This window comes from Nilaparvata lugens, chromosome 9, assembly GCF_014356525.2.
Source record: "Nilaparvata lugens isolate BPH chromosome 9, ASM1435652v1, whole genome shotgun sequence".
NCBI lineage: Eukaryota > Metazoa > Arthropoda > Insecta > Hemiptera > Delphacidae > Nilaparvata > Nilaparvata lugens.
The window spans coordinates 6046953-6065546 of NC_052512.1; the positions used below are offsets into that span (position 1 = coordinate 6046953).

General features: G+C 35.7%; 1 protein-coding gene across 1 annotated transcript in view; it reads left to right on the forward strand.

Moving 5' to 3' along the window:
- LOC111054816 overlaps window positions 1-18594 on the forward strand; it is a 198198-nt gene that overhangs the window by 136159 nt on the left and 43445 nt on the right. Inside the window, exons 15-20 of the mRNA XM_039435763.1 lie at window positions 3064-3210; window positions 4983-5157; window positions 5923-6103; window positions 8967-9024; window positions 12960-13094; window positions 17205-17376. Coding sequence (XP_039291697.1) covers window positions 3064-3210; window positions 4983-5157; window positions 5923-6103; window positions 8967-9024; window positions 12960-13094; window positions 17205-17376 — 868 coding nt within the window. The remainder of the gene's footprint in view (window positions 1-3063; window positions 3211-4982; window positions 5158-5922; window positions 6104-8966; window positions 9025-12959; window positions 13095-17204; window positions 17377-18594) is intronic.

Sequence of the window (18594 nt, forward strand, 5' to 3'; positions counted from 1 at the left end):
TTCACCTCTGAATTATTTTCACTCCTGGCTCAAATTCTCTCCAGCATGGAATTTTATTATTAATATCAAATATTGGGAAAAAATTTGAAATTAGAAGAACGAAAAAAGAAAAATAACAATCTTATTGGCTCCTGACCATGTTTATACACTAACTAAACTTATGTATATAGAGTTCATAAATCATTTGGACTTGAATATCATTTAGCATATTAATAGTCAGAATTAATACAGTAGGCATACGAGTCCTTGGATTGTCCAATCCTGTATTTCTGGTCACCTGCTTTTATGTGTTAGTCTGGTTGTTATCACAGGCAGCGTCGATGTCTTGTGGAGTGAACACTCGGATTGGCGGGTCGTCAGCTCGCACCTTCACCCACATCTTCGCGTTCTTGAACCAGGCCCCGTTGATCTTCTTCTCCCTCACAAGATTCTTTCCATAAGAGAGTAGGAATTTGTTTTTCGGAGTGAGATGATCATTTATGTACACGTCCCCAGCTGGTAATGACTCGCTTACGTCCTTTGTGGTTAGACGCTGATCTCTTTTTTTCCCGGCCGACATCCATGAATTTTGGGTACCTCTTGAAATGAATGATACTATTATAGAAGGAATTTTCCCTTTTTTTGATGAAGGTATGCGATGATTTATAGAAATATCTGACCGAGAAAAGGATGATTTCAAAGCTTTAGCAATGTTCTCGATAATTAGATAGATATCTTCATTCTGAGTAAACGGAATACCCACTATTTCTATATTGTTTTTACGCGTGTATTGCTGCACATCACTGATCTCCTGTCTAGCTAGCCACAAATCCTCGTTGAGTTTTTTGTTTTTCATTTTCAGACCCTCACATTCCGCTTCTAGGTTTCCTATATCCAATTATTGCACTTTGCTCAGATCACTTCGAAGTCCATTTAAAGCTGTTGTGTTTGAGTTTACCGCACTTTCTAACGATGAAATAGTCTTAGTATTAGCGTCTAGTTTCGAGTTCACTTTGATTACGAGGTTCTTAATCGCTTGTAGGATGGAATTCGTATCAGAAGACGGCACAGTCCCAGGCTTGAAGCAATCGTCACACTGCCATGTGTCTTTTTTTACACCGAGAGCAGCTAGTTTCGCTGCCGTGCGTACACGCGTGCACGCTACGTGATAAGTTTTTTCACAACTTGTGCACTTTATTAAATCGGCATTGTCTTGGAAATCCGAATTGCACTTTGAGCACGACATGACCGAGAATATAGAACACGACTGTTGACTGAGAATATAAATTTAATACAATAAAGTAGGTCCGAAAATTAAAAAAAACACGGATGGGTTAACCGCCTTCAACACGCTTAGAACAGATGGAAGGCAAGCTGAGCGGGCACGATGTTCACTATCAGAGCAAACCGATAACGAGAACCTTTCTCCTCGGCATCTAGAGCCAGACTCTGCTCTGCTCTGTATAAATAAATACACTCTATGATGTATCATTGTATCTCATCAAATTCACATGGAAATGAAAGTCACAAAAAGGTAAGTTACACTCTACAGCCCCTTTTCACAAATTAAAATTCGGCAGCAGAGTATAGGGCTTTCTCTACTAGCATTTTTCTGACTGTTAGTTTGAATTTGTTTATTGAATCTAGATGTCTGATGGCTGCAGGTAATTTATTGAAATAACGTATTCCATAGTAGAATGCAGTTTTTTTCTAGAGCTGTGTGCCTATTTGCTGGAAAAGCTCCAAAAATTCTGTACCTTGATTGCTCCAAAAATTCTTCTTAAAATCTTTCTTTCTCATCTCTGAAGCAGACCTTCTTCTCTTGTAGTCAATGTCCAAGCTTCGGCCCCATATGTCACTATTGGTCTTAAAACTGTTGTGTAAATTTTTGACCGAGCGAAGTGAGGTCTAAGATTCAAGTCGACGGTTTAGAATTTCTCTTGATGTTCAAATGTTTATATGCTGCGCATTTACAGTGAAACGCGGTAATAGATTTTCATTAAATTTGACAGGTATGTTCCTTTTTTAATTGCGCGTCGACGTATATCAAGGTTTTTGGAAATTTTGAATTTCAAGGATAATATGAAAGGAAAAAGGAGCCTCCTTCATACGCCAATATTAGAGTAGAAATCTGGTGTGGCGCACTCATATAACTTTCCTTGCCGTTATGAAAATTGATCACCTGACGCTAGTGTACACGCGCGTCTCAAGTCTACTATTCAAAGATCTGCCAGCTGGTGACAGGACAATAACGCTGGAGACACACGAAGTCTGCTATCTCTTCATAGTGAATGATTTAATAGAATCAACCGTTGCCAACAGTTTGCATTATTGAATAAACACATTCTGACACAAACATTTGCATTCTCTGGTTTCGAGCTTATTTCCATTTTTAGGTGAAAATGTTACTGGCCATTAATTGTAGAGATTTTTATGCTCAATCTTTTCCACTTGAAATTTTTTGTTTAGATTGTACCTGAAGCCTGATAATTGGGAATCTAAAATCACACTTTGCATTGATGGGGCGGAGCTCCTGGAATTTTCACAGATATGGGACTTGTGGCAGTTGATAGAGCTTATCATTGACTATTCTGAGTATAAATTTGATCAAAATCGTTGAAGCCGTTTTCGAGAAAGTCACGAAAAACCCTTTACTATAGAATTATTCATCATAAATCAGCTGACAAGTGATTACACAGATCATATGTGGCGAAGCCAGTCTATTGCTCTATTTCCATAAGGTCCATAGTTTCAATCAGGTACTTGTGGATGAGAATACTGCGTGAGGTCTACTGTTCACAGTACTACTTGTTTTTTTCCTTTTTTGACACATTCTTGGACTTGAGGATATTCTGCAGGGTGAAATACACCCTATTTCCGGACATTATCCTAGCATCCAATTCTTCAGCTACATTATTCTCTTCTGTTATTGGGGTGCCCGAATACTTGAATGATTCCAGTTTCTCAAAGGTTCTACCTGATAACTGTATCTGTGTTCCATCATTTACTGGCCTGTGTACTTAATGACCAATAAATCTATCCTATTCTATTCTATTCTATTCCATTCTATTCTATTTGTTACAGATTGACGGATGTTGCACGAATAGAGGTTCACAATCAGCCTCAAGCCAACATGGACAGTAAGATATTCATGACAGAAGTTTCAGAAATAGGAATGAACATGGTGGTGGGGAGCCTACAGATGGATGTTATCAAGATGCAGAAGGCTCAGTAAGTGTTACAAGAGAACCTCACTAAAACAGCTTCTTGGTCAATGCGACCTTAAAAAAAGAAAGGAAAAAATTAAATGAATAATGAATTTATTGCCAAATACAAGAAATATTTTTACAATTAAAAAATAATCATCAAAATACAATAGTTTTCGACATGACTGGGGAAAGAGGTCTTGAGCTCCAGCCTAAACATTGATATGTACTAAAAATAGCATGTGTTAATCTTCCGGCAGTCGCGCTGTTGTAAAAAGTACAATAGTGTTAGTTTTTTTGCTGCACAAAACTATTGAATGGGGTGGTGTCTGTGAATGAGTAGCCTATGCATTCCAAAACTTCCCCCCATCACTCCACTGAGTTGCAGTATCAACCGAGCAATGGTTCAGTCTTTAGGTGCCATTTAGTCGCGACAGTGCATAATATAGGGAAAGACTGTATACGGGGACTGTGTAAACGGTCCAATAACACAGAATTGATGGCTTTGCTTGATGCACCTCATTGGACTATGAAATGGTAATCATCCAAACGTAAAATAATCCAAGAGGATGGAAGAAGTAATTATACAATTAATTAATATGTTTTGACAGTAAACAAGGTACATAACACTTGGAAAATTGGATGTTGTACAAGATACAACACGCGACTGCTCGTGTGATTGAGTAGGGCGTGACTACCAGAAGGGCAAATGCTGTCCGGTTTTGTCCATACACTCCTGTAGACGTTGTGAGAAGTTATCCATACTCCTATGAAGCATTGCACGTGGTACCGCTCGAGTTTCTTGTGTTACTACCTGGCCCGGCGAACTTCGTACCGCCAAATAGTTTTTGCATCTCATGGCAATCATTAGCTGGATGCACATCCCAAAATCTATAACCCATACTAACAATACTCAAATCCAGACCATACTATTATTTTTAATTGACCTAATAATCGGTTCAGCATACTCATCCATGTGCGTGTACAATAAAATCATAACTGACAAATTAATTGATCACACATATCATTAATCGACGTGTAGTTTAAGCTATGCTATCTTTTTGCATAAATCACATGTGCTTCCCGTTCACTCCTTTCACTCACTCAAAACATGAAGGAGATTTAAAACTCTTATAAAAAAATCTGGTGTGGTGCACTCACTCAACTTTCCTTGCCGCTATGAAAATTGATCACGTGACGCTAGTGTTCACGTGCATCTCAAGACTACTATTCCAAGATCTGAGCCAGCTGGTGACAGGACAATAACGCTGGAGACACACGAGGTCTGTTATCTCTTCATAGTGAATGATTCAATAGAATCAACAGTTGCCAACAGTTTGCAATTGAAATAATAACATTTTCTCGAATTAGGTATTTTAAATTTTAGGAGAAAACTTTTCTGAACTTTAATTGTAGAGATTCTCTTGCTCAATCTTTCTCAATTTTTCGTTCAAATTGTATCTAAGTCCTGATAATTGGTAATCCAAAATCAAAATTAGCATAAATGGGGCGGAGCGCCTGGAATTTTTACAGATATGGGACTCGTGGCAGTTGATAGAGCTTATCTATGACTATTTCAGCTAAAAATTTGATCAAAATCTTCTTCTTCTTCCTTTCCTTCTTCTTCTCTTCTTCTTCTTCTTCTTCTTCTTCTTCTTCTTCTTCTTCTTCTTCTTTCCTTTTCTTCGAAAGAACTTGTTCTTTAGTATATAATAGAACTTGTTCTGTAGTATGGAGCTCCATTATATATAGAATTCAAATTTAAATATGGGTGTTTTGATGATTTTCATCTAATAGGTGTAGTCAGGTGCACTCACCAGATGATGCAACAAGAAAGCAACACAGAACCGCAGTAGAGGTGAATCCACCTAATCAGTCACCCGGCTCTGTTGACATTCAACCTGTAGTCATGACAGATGAGCAGTTCACTCATTGCTTTCATCAAGATCTCTTCGAAATTTGGAACTGTAAGGTAAGAGAATATTCACCTTATGAATATAGAAATTGGCAATTATTTCCAACTTTGAAGGGTGCCAGAGGAGAAAGCTCCAAGGGGATTTCTTGGGACTTTTGAGAGAATGACACTCTGGGAGGGTTCTATCGATGGTGAGAGATTCAGCTTTTATTCAATTTTCGGATCAAAACTGCTTTTTTCTACAACTGCGCCTAAATAAATAATTTACATACTCAATTCTCCTCCTAAAACAGCTTATTTCTGAGGAGGATCTACTTTTTCACTCGCTGACCATCTGCGCATGCTCAGTCGATTTTCTTCATGCTCGCAAATCATTCGCGCATGCGCAGAAGAGTTTCTTTACGCTCGCTGATCAGCTGATGATAAGCAGCTCGCCAAAGACAAACCACTCTCGGTCAGATCTTAACCTAAAAAGTCGGTAATTGTACCGATTCTACAGCCATGATGGATATCAGTGTAGACGAATTATAATAAATTCCGCCAGATGTAAGTAATTCAACAGGTTTGTGCAGTTGTAGAAAAAAATTTGTATGTAATTCGCGCGTAATGCTTCTTTATCGCTCTTGCAAAATTATCACGCTCCGCTTCGCGTCGCGTGATAACTGTTTTGCGCGAGCGATAAAGTCACGCATTATGCTCTTAATACATAAATATCTATTTTCCTGTATTTTTCCCCAGACTTCTTCTTTCACTATTTCTTTTCAAGTTAATCAGTCCAGTAGTTGAGATGAAAATTCTCTGTAACTGAAAGTTTTTTGTCAGCAGTCAGCAAATGGTGGAGCAGGAGAGGTTTTCCAGAGGGTGGTAAACATAATTTCACCGACGGACAAGTGTCCGCCAGCTCGTGTGTACCACCATAACGGAGTCACTGTCCAAAAAACACTTGACGCTGTCAAGATAAAAGAGGTCAAGTATATTAAAGGTGGATCAAGTGCTAGATTCGGTGAGTATCATTCATTTATCCTATACTATTAAACGAGCAACTTCTGTTTATATGTTTAGATTTATTTATTTATTTAATCATTCAGAATTACCCAACTTACAGAAAAGTACCACAGGCTTATAAGCCCAAAACGGTTCCAATTCTAATTTATACAACAGCCCAAATGTAGCTAGGTTATGTGTCACTTAACATTCATCAATTACACACTCTATTTACAATTCAAAACATTCAAAAATTATTTCTAAATTTAAAAAACACTTATAATTTAAATTGAATCAATCACAAATAATTAGAAAATTCCAAACTTTGAAAAAACTATAAGATTTTGAGACCAAAAAGACAAACACACTATTTAGAACTTATCACAGCTGTGATATTGACTATTTTGTTTAATAGATATTTGGATGTTTAGATGTTTTTATGTTTGTATTTCACCGGATCTCAAAAACGCCTGTAACGATTCTCACGAAATTCAGAACATAGTAGGTTTATAATATAAAGATTCGATTGCACTAGGTCTCATCCCTGAGAAAACTCGCTGAAGGACATTAAAAGGATAATTATTATTCATCCTTGGAAAAAATCGGATAATAATTATTTCGTCTTCTGTTGGTGATGGAGGTGAGTGAGCGAGTTCATGTGTGTGGGACCGTGTCAAAATTATGACTCAGCTGTTGAACTTTTGTAATCATTCAATCAGGTACTTGGTGCCGGTTGCAAAAAGCCGGGTTATTTTCAATCCTGATTAATTCCAGTAGATCAATCTTTTTGAAATGGTCATCTCTGATTTGGTTTACGTGAAGTTGATCAGGATTGAAATTTAACCGGCTTTTGAGCAACTGGGCCTTTGTGAGGGGAATTTTTGCATTCCTCTGGGAATTAATCTCAATTCAATGTTATTAGATTGTACATTTCTGTATGAATGTTATTATAATGTCTCCTTTCCTAATAATTTTGTTATGCTTTTGTACTCCAGAGCGAAGCTCGATCCCCGAAATTCAATACATTGATAGATACAATATCATTCTCAATATTATGAATAATTAAAAATGGAACACCAGGCTTGAAGGCAAAAACTATTCCTTTCCCAAATTTAGGTAGATTAGAACTCTTGCAGATATAATACTGTAACTTTCAGGATAAGTTATTGGTCAAGTACTCTACCTTTTGACGTACAACTGAATTTCAACCAAAAGGGGGTGACTTATATTTTTGTATAACTCTAATTGACCGAGCGAAGTGAGGTCGAAGATTCAAGTTGACGGTTTGGCATTTCTCTTAATGTTTGAATGTTTGGATGTTAAAATGTTTAATGTTCAAATGTTTGAATGTTTAAATGTTTATATGTTGCGCATTTACGGCGGAACGCGGTAATAGATTTTAATGAAATTTGACAGGTATGTTCCTTTTCCAATGCGCGTCGACGTATATACAAGGTTTTTAGAAATTTTGCATTTCAAGGATAATATGAAAGGATTCCTCCATATGCCAATATTAGAATAAAAATCAGACTATAGAATTATTCATCATAAATCAGCTGACAAGTGATTACACAGATGGGTGTGTGGAGAAGCCAGTCTATTGCTGTATTTCCATAAGGTCTATTGAATTTAAATCCCCCATGAGGGGGTGACTTATATTTGTATAACTCTAATATTTAAAATTGTTGTAACTCTAATTGACCGAGCAAAGTGAGGTCTAAGATTCAAGTCGACGGTTTGGCATTTCTCTTAATGTTTATATGTTGCGCATTTACGGCGAAACGCGGAAATAGATTTTCATTAAATTTGACAGGTATGTTTCTTTGTGGGTCGACGTATATACAAAGTTTTGGAAATTTTGCATTTTAAGGATAATACAAAAGGAAAAGGAGTCTCCTTTGAACGCCAATATTACCGTAAAAACCAGACTTTATAATTATTCATCATAAATCAGCTGTCTAGTGGACTATAATACTACCCGTTCAAAAACATTGAACATCTTGAAAATGTATCTTTCCATCAACGTTAGTAGACAGTTGACTATAATATTACCCATTCAAAAACATCGAACATCTTGGAAATGTGTCTTTCCATCAACGTTGTAGACAGTTGCAGCCAGACCTGATAACAGCGCTCACACTCACATTCCGGGACGACACGTCACGGTACGATAGGGAAGAAAGCTCCATGTTAATTTAGGATTTTTCTAGACATTTTAAATTGATAAATTATCTATTACTTTTCGAGAGAACAACTACAGGTGCAACATAACCAACCGAGCGCGAGGTCTACTGTTCACAGAACTACTAGTATTTTAAATGTAAACACCCATTCTGTGATACATCATTTTAGAGGCCTTCTAAAAACTAGAAAGATGATATCAATAACAATGCTCTATGATACTTTCATCCAAAATAGCGGCTGATAGAAATTTATCAATAAATTATTTCTTTAAAAACTGAAACTTCAATCAGCTGTCATTTTGGATACAAGTATCATATTATAACATTTTCATGGATGTCATCTATCTCGTTTTGAGAATGCCTTTAAAATGATGTACCACACAATGGGTGTTTACATTCAAAATATTCAAGTTATAACCCCTAAGTCACCCCCTTATGAGGGGTTGGAATTCAGTTTTACATCAAATGTAGAGTATTTGTCCAATAACTTATCCTGAAAGTTACAGTATTATATCTACAACAGTCTCCCACTTATTGAAGGGTTCCCATACATATGACTCACTCTATATAATAAGTAGTAGTATAATAGAAGTAGTTTCCCAATTTTGTCCAATATTTTTGGATATGCAGATGAATTCTGCATGAATTTACACAATGAATAAACAGGAATGTGATGTAAAATGTTATTGATTGTTACAGAGGGCTTCTTAGATATCGTTGAAGTATATCATAAGACATCAGACGACGATACACTTGCGTGAGTTACCACTCTGTCAGTCACTCTCTCTCTCTCCCTCGCTCTCTCTCTCTCTCATTTGGTAGAGTGTTAGTGGGAAGGATATTTAGAATATTCTTTCCGAAGAATGGACATTGATATGTCCAAAGCTGCGCCAATTTATGTACATGCATAACAATATTATCTATAGTTATTCCAAATTGCTTTTTTCATATCATCAATAATTATTCTCTTAGTCTATATTATGTGAATTTATCTATAATTCTGCTGTATTGTAAGCTATTGTATATGAGTGTATAAGCCAGTATATATTGTAATCTACATAAATAAAGTAATCAATCGATCACTCTCTCTCATAAATTGGAAAATATAATCATGATTTATTGTGATAGTATATCAAGAATAGAAAATTATTTTCACAATTCAAACAATTTTTAAAGGATGTTCAAGAATAACTCAAGATTTTCAGAATTGGATAACTCAGGCTAGGCACATACCAGTTAGTCAAGACAAGACAATACATGATCAGACACGTTCAGTCACAATACTCCACATAGTTGCTTATTAAGACTTATCTAATTGCAATGACTAATCAGTGTGTGTTGCGTCATAAGCAACTATGTGAAGTATTGTGACTAAACTTGTCTGATCATGTCTTGTCTTGTCTTGACTAACTGGTGTGCGCCTAGCCCAACTCGGAAATATTGATATTTTAAGGAGATTTTTTATACAATCAACATACCATGAAGAATTTATCCTAAAATATCCATGAATTAATCTCTCCCTCCTTGTTAGAAGTTGATATTGTGGTAATTATTCATATTGAATGAAAAAGACTAAGAAATTGTAAAAAAAACCACAGATTTATCGATAGTTAGAAAGACCGGTTCCGGCTGTTACACCATTGTCAATCTCTGATAAACTAAAACTAAATACAAGAGCAGCAGAATTTATACTAGTATGCAAGTACTGCTATTGGTCAAGGGCATGAACGCCTGCCATTGGCCCAGCTAGACAGTCTCCTCCCACTCAACGGTGTCAACAACAGACTCGCCGTGATCACAAAATTTACTTTCAGTACAAAATAAGAACCAAGAAAACAAGTAAAAGATAATAGAAGAAATGTGTAAATAGAAAAACTATTGACTAATGAAAATAAATTTTGCTGTCATGGTGAGTCTCTTGCTTAAGCCGCCATTTTGTGACACCGTTGAGTGGGAGGAGACAGTCTAGCTGGGCCAATGGCAGGCGTTCATGCCCTTGAACAATAGCAGTACTCGCCTACTAGTATTAATAATTCTGCTGCTCTTGAATTTAGTTTTAGTTTATCAGATATTGACAATGGTGTAATAACCGAAACCGGTCTTTCCAAGTATCAATAAATCTGTGGTTTTTTGACAATTTCTCAGTATTTTTCATTCAATTAATCTCTTACCGAATCTAAAATGATTTGTTCCATTAAGCAAAGTTTGGGCTCTCATATCTCAGAAAGTAACTATCGGTAAATTGTTTTTCTGAGAGATTTTTTTAATTTTGATAATTTTTCATAGTATACAAATCGTAAAACTTTGAGAAATATCGCAAGTACGAAGTTTTTATCAACAGTAGAAGTTTTTCCCAGTCTGTTACACATCCATAAATAACTAGGGAAGTACATAATGAAGAGGTTTTTACCATTAACATTATTGAATCTCTTAGATTGGTCACACACTGATTAGTTAAGACAAGACTAATCACGTTTAGTCACATACTCCACATTATTGACTGTATTATGCTACAGCTAGCTAGTCTGTGCAAAGGCTAAGAATAAACTCTCCACTGGTAAATTTTCTCAAAGTTTTTCGATTTTTATATCACCAAGCTATCAAAAACAGCTGTCTCAGGAAAACATTTTTTCCAATCATTATTTTTGAGATATGAGCGCCTAAAGTTTACATTTTTGGGATAGGACATTTCAAATTCGGTAAGATCTAAATCCATAAGATTTAGAGGATGAATTCCTCAGGGTATTGTTGATTAAATAAAACAAAGATTTTCTGAAAATAGGCTACCAATTTTTGAGAAAGTTATTCAATTTACTGAAAATTACCAAAAAAAAACTTATTCAAGTCGAATAACTTGATCAAAAATTGTTATTTTCAAAAATGTTTTTGTTTTATTCATTCAACAATACCATGAGGAATTTATCCTCTAAATCTCATCGATTTATCTCTCACCGAATTTGAAATGTTCTGTCCCAAAAAATAAAACTTTAGGCGCTCATATCTCAAAACGTAGTCTAATGGTCGGGAAAATGTTTTCCCGAGGAAGCTTTTTCATTTTGATAGCTTGATGATTGATATACATCTACATCTCTATGATATATCATCTTGATGATATACTTTGAAACATATCACCTGTAGAAAGTTCATTTTCAGTCCTTGCACAGCCTTAAGCCCAAGAACTTTGAACTATTAGGCCGGTCACACACCGATTAGTCAAGACAAGACTAGTCACGTTTAGTCACAACTAGTCTCAACTAATCACGACTAGTCACAAATAAAAATAATTCTGTTTTAGTAACACTCGGTCCCTGCACTCAGGTTTTCAACCTTTCCAGGGACTTTTCATATTTAATAATACTATTTTTGACCGAGCGAAGTGAGATCTAAGATTCAAGTTGACGTTTTCTCTTAATGTTTAAATGTTTATATGTTGCGCATTTACGGCGAAACGCGGTAATAGATATTCATGAAATTTGACAGGTATGTTCCCTTTTTAATTGCGCGTCGACGTATATACAAGGTTTTTTGAAATGTTGCATTTCAAGGATAATATAAAAGGAAAAATGAACCTCCTTCATACGCCAATATTTAAGTGAAAATCAGACTATAGAATTATTCATCATAAATCAGCTGACAAGTGATTACACAGATGTGTGGAGAAGCCAGTCTATTACTGTATTTCCATAAGGTCTATAGTTTCAATCAGGTACTTGTGGATGAGAATACTGCGTGAGGTCTACTGCTCACAGAACTACTATAGTGAGGTCCACGTTATAATGGCAGTGTACAATTGACAATACTGTTGCTGTCCTTTTCTATCATACAACAAAACAGATAGCACTATCTTCTCTCGCTTTGCAATGTTGTCTATTTGCCAGAATATTCCATATTTACTTTTGACAGTGACTGTATAAAACTGAACAAACCATATTCTTAGCCACCCTTTTTTTCTTCATTCTATCAAAATACTTGAGTACACAAGTCGTATAATTGATTTAAAATGTATTTTTGAAACAATGAATTAATTTTTAAACATTACCTTATGGGAAACACAAATTAAAATACCTGAAATGACATTTTCATCCTAGATTTCATCCATGCTTCAATTAGCCTACCCGTATAGGTTAGACCTACTCGTACCGGTATGAATAATATTGAAAAGTTATTTCAGAATTAATCCATTGAAATTACTTATTATTGAATAGGATTTCTATTTTCCTATTATTTTTAAAGGAAATTGGAATAGAATACCTACCACATAACCCAATTTCTGTGTTTTGAAATTCAGATTGTTGTATCACAGCTTTTTAAATCAGCCGCCATTTCAGGTTTGTATAAAAATAAGAAACTGATCTCAGCATAGAAAGCAAATTTTCGAATCAAAATTATGAAAAAGTTATATTTCCTTGATATTTTCTTTAATGGGATGAATTGAGTAACAGCTGTGTACAGTCAGTGGCAAAATGGAGAGATATGGCAACGTTTTTCTCCTATCTTCCTTCAATGCCATTATAACGTGGAACCCACTATAGTACTTTTGACTTATTTTGTTAATTGTCAATTGTATTTATGTAATTATAGACATTCATGTATGCATTGTATGAAGGAAAAATAAACTATTGATTGATTTAATTTATGAATGGATGATTTCAAAGATGTTGAATTCTCCGTTCTTTTGCTTTATCAATATAGGAGGTCATCGGTGGAGATCACTTACACATTGGATACTCCTTACCTATTTTACACAAAGATCAAAGACATTGGCGTATTGCTGGAAGTTGGATCTCGTTGGGAGAAGCCTTGGGGAAATGTTGACAGCTCTGTATTGTAAGTTCAAACCTTGAAGAATTTCATTTCAAATATTTCCTCCTGCTATAATAATCACAATACAAACGCATAGAGCAGATAGTCGGTTGAGAATCACTCCTTATGCTGCGTTTACACCAAAGTTATAAACAAAACTTTTAATTCTACGTCCTCATAGATTCTATTGAATTGAACATAACTTATCATACACATGATAAGCATATATGTTTGTCAAGTTCCATTCAATCTAATAGAATCTACTATGGGGGCACCGAGCTTCGCTCCTTATTCATCCTATCAATATCGGGGCACCGAGCTTCGCTCGTTATTAATTTATTGACTTTTGATAAACCAAACACAATTCTTTAAAATGATTGGGGAAGTACTAACAGGCACAGCCCGAAACTGGTCCTTTCCCAAATTTTGATTTATATACACTATAAATAGTCCAGAAAGTAGGTTATGTTCCATACACTTGAACTCAGGTTCAACTTTCAGTCCAAACATTTGGAAACAGAAAAGTTCTAATTCAGATTGTTTACCAACCAAATTGAATAACAAAATAACACTCGATAATCACTTAGAACTGTAAAATAATGATCAAATTTGAAAATTATGATATACTCTAGTTTAGGAGGATTTTCATGTCATGTCAACAAATCAGATTATGTTGATCGAATCGATTAAAAATCTGGTGTGGCGCACTCACACAACTTTACTTGCCGTTATGAAAATTTATCACCTGACGCTAGTGTTTCCGCGTATCTCAAGTCTACTATTCAAAGATTTGAGCCAGCTGGTGACAGGGCAATAACGCTGGAGACACACGAGGTCTGCTATCTCTTCATAGTGGATCATTTAATAGAATCAACAGTTGCCAACAGTTTGCAATTGGATAATCACATTTTCTCGAATTTCGAGCTTGTTTTCAATTTTAGGTGAAAATGCTACTCAACATTAATTGTAGAGATTCTCATGCTCAATCTATTCCACTCGAATTTTTTTGTTTTAATTGTATCTGAAGCCTGATAATTGAGAATCTGAAATCAAACTTTGCATAGATGGGGCGGAGCTCCTGAAATTTTTCGTGTCGGATCCTTATATTGTAAGGACCTTAAGTTCCAAATCTCAAGTCATTCCGTTAATTGGGAGATGAGATATCTTGTACACAGACGCACATACACTCATACACACACACACACACCACACACACACACACACACACACACAACACACACACACACACACACACAAACAAACACACACACACACACACATACATACAGACCAATACCCAAAAACCACTTCTTTGGACTCAGGGGACCTTGAAATGTATAGAAATTTAGAAATTGGGGTACCTTAATTTTCTTCGGAAAGCAATAGGGCCTACTTTCCTTACCTATGGTAATAGGGCAAGGAAAGTAAAATTTGTCTAGCTAGATAAAGTTTCTTGCCGATTGATTATGATTACACAGTTGGAAATAATTCTGTCTCTCTCCCACACAGGCACACGCATCTTCTGTTATCGAGAGATTACGAAACTCTCATCTGTTTTCCAAGGATGAATAATTATTATCCTTTTCATGTCCTTCAGCGAGTTTTCTCAGGGATGAGACCTAGTGTAATCGAATTTTTATATCATAAACCTACTATGTTTCAGATTTCGTGAGAATTGTTAGAGCCGTTTTCGAGAACCGTTGTACATAAATGAACATGAATATAATAACCAAATATAAAAATATATACCGAAATTGCTCGCTTTATATAATAGGATAAGGACGGAAAATTCTTTTTTGTAAATAACTGGTGTAAACTCAGCTTAAGATGCTGATATGATCATTACTCACAGACGTTCTTCTGTTTTCATATTATTATATTGGGGAACTGAGCTTCACTCTGGAGTACAAAAATTTAGAAGCATGAAAGCATAGTTTATATTTATTTATTCATGTATTCATTTATTGATACACTAAACACAATTCTATAAAGTTATTGGGAACGGACCAACAGGCACAGCCCAAAACTGTTTCTTTATTTGAGGATATTGATACTTCAATCAATAAACGGCAGTGAGGTCCACATTATACACAACATTATAATGGCAGTATTTGATTAGCAACGGTATTGCTATCGTTGTCTATCATTCAACAAAACAGATAGCGCAATCTCACTCTCTCACTTTGCTCTGTTGCCGGATCGTTTTTAACAATGTATAAATAGTCTATAATTAATTAACCAAATATTTAATCTTGACTATGAATATTCATATTATGAAATCATTGAGAAACATAATTTCTAGCTTGATAAAATATGACTGATTATTCTAAACGAGAATGAACAATTAATATTACATCAATAAACCTGCATCAGCTACCGTCCATAGGAGGCATTGACAAGACAGAGGTTCGGCAACGTTTTTCTCCACTGCCATTATAACGTGGACGTCTCTGTATCCAGCCAACTTTCAATCCCCTATAGGACTTATAAGGACGGCAAAAAATCGTCCAAGAATCGATGTGTCTGTAACCAGCCTTACAGATTTTTGTCAGAAACGTTTTATTCATTTTTGTCATAGTCATTCAATCTCAGCTGTTTTCCATGCTTGAAATCAAGCCGGTTAACAGCTGTAGAACTAATAAACATATGATTCTCATTACAGCATTCTCTACTGTAATGAAACCATATGTTTTTTCAACATTCGAGTATGCTTCCTAGTTCCGAAATAGGAATAGCAAAACTGCTACGAAAAACCACCTTCAGTGCTCCAGGTGGAAGTTTTGTCAACTTCTGCAAAATTCCCGATTCGGAATTTGTAAACTAGGTTATGTTTATAGAATGCATGTAGTAACTTCAGCACAAGCAGGTAATGTTTTCTATTTCTCAATTATTTCTTTAGATTATTATGACAAAATAGTATCTCACTCCACAAGGACGGGATTGGGCCTTTTGCAGGCAAGAATGATGTTTCTAGCCGAGGCGTTAGCCGAGACTAGAATTTTATTTAAGCACTAGGAAAGACATTCACGTCCAAGTAACTTGTACTATTTTTGTCATAATAATCTAGAGAAGAATAATTGAGAAACAGAAAACATTACCTGCTTGTGCTGAAGTTACTACATGCATTCTATAAACATAACCTAGTTTACAAATTCCGAATCAGGAATTTGTGAAAGTTGACAAAACTTCCACCTTGAGTTCTGAAGGTGGTTTTTTTGTAGCAGTTTTGCTGTTCCTAATTTCGAACTAGGGAACATACTCGAATGTGAAGGGAACATATGGTTTCATTACAGTAGAGTATGCTGCAATGAGAATCATATGTTTATCTGTTCTACAATCAGCAGTTTGCCGACTTGATTTCATGCATGGAAAACAGCTGAGATTGAATGACTAAGACAAAAAAAGTGTACATTACATGGACTTGAAAGTCTTTTGCAGTGCTCGAATGATATTTCTAGTCTCGGCTAATGCCTTGACTAGGAACATCATTCTCACATGCAAAAGGCCCCATCCTGTCCATGTGACATGAGTTACTATATCATTACTAATTTCATAATTTTCTACTTTGGATTATTATGACAAAAAAATAGTGTATGTTACTTGAATGTGAAAGTCTTTTGTAGCGCTCAAATTAATGATGTTTCTAATCTCGGCTAATGCCTCAGCTAGAAACATCATTTTAGCCTGCAAAAGGCCCCTTCCCGTCCTTGTGACGTAAGTTACTATATCACTGCTAATTTCATAATTCTCTTATTTAGATTATTATGACAAAAAATTGTGTACATAACTTGGACTTGAAAGTCTTTTGCAGTGCTCAAATAATATTTCTAGTCTCAGCTAATGCCTCGACTGAAAACATCATTTTAGCCTGCAAATGGCCCCTTCCCGTCCTTGTAACTGTATCTCAATTTGAAATTTATTCATTATTTCTCAATCATCCTTCTTTAGATTATTAAAAAATAGTGTACGTTACTTGAAGGTGAAAGTCTTTTGCAGTGCTCAAATGATGTTTCTAGTCTCGGCTAAAGCCTCGACTAGAAACATCATTCTCGCCTGCAAATGGCCCCTTCCTGTACATGTGATGTGAGATACTATTATATTCTGTTGATGATTTGATTATGTGTTTTTGGGAAGATGTCGGAGGAAAATGAATCATGAAATGCGGCAAGACTACAATACCAAAGTGTATGGGAATGTCGAAGGTCTCGAAAATGTGGGACAACGAAGACTAGAAATGACTGGAGACAAGTTCCGAGAGTATTTTGATGTGTTGAGACAAGAAGTCTGGGAGTGCTCTCTGGATGAGGTAAGCTCACCGGGTCGCCGTCTAGGTGTCACCCCGACTACCTGACACCTGGTCATTTTGACAATAGGCAACAACCTGTACCCTTGTAAAAATATACCATTGTCGTCAAGTTGTCACCCCGACTACTGGGTCGAAGGTGCCAACTAGTCATGATCGTAAACGACAACCTGACACCTCGCACCCTCGCGTCAGAGTGTCCCCCCAACTAGTTGTCACCTCCTAAGAAAGGAGACAAGTAGATGGGGACGGCTCACGTCAACCTGTCCCCCCAAAACCGGTTTTAAAAGCGGACAGGTTGACGGGGTGTCAAGTAGTCAGGGTGGCACCTAGTCGCGTTCCCCTCCATACTATATAACTAGTAGTTCTGTGAACAATAGACCTCACGCAGTTCTCTCTGATGATGACATCTGTTCTAGTTGATTCAGTTGAATCACAATTCACAGTTGAATCATAATTTACTCTTAAAACCTATAAAACTACATGGTTTTTAAAACACAAAGGAACACATACGGTAATTTTGACCGATAAGCTCATATTTAGACTTTTATAGCTTTTTGTCTGGTTTTGAAGACTTTTTTTCATGAAATATATCATCAAGGATCAATGTAATTGGTAATACTGCTAGGTTCCAGGGGTGCACTCATGCTGGAGAGCTGATTTCTGGAAGCAAATTGTATAATGTACATCCAGGTAGTGGTTATCCATGTCTATTAATAAATAATGTATAATGATTTTGTATATATATACACATTATTTAGATTATACTTACACATTATTATCTCTATTATTATTACTATATATCTAGTAATTATATATCTATTTATTAAATATCAAGACTTCGTGTCTTGAACTGATTGTTAATCTGCGATGTAGGCCTGTCTTTAGTGAGGGGAGAGGTAATATGATTGACTGGCTTCACACTCAACCAGCTCTGTCACAACAACAGGACAAAAATATGCATCGGTCAATCTGACCAATGTATTCCTATAAGTGTTAAGACTGTTATTTGTTTTCTCTAAGATCAAAAAATCACTTAAATTTATATACTCAGTTTGAACCCATATAAGGATTTATCCAGTTTCATGATAACCTTTCCATCTGATGAAAATATTTCTCAACTATTTTAAAATTAATTTTCCAACCAATTTCTTCAGCATTATTCATTTCATTCAATCATTTTTTATATTATTTTCAATCACTTATTGAATATGTTTTTCA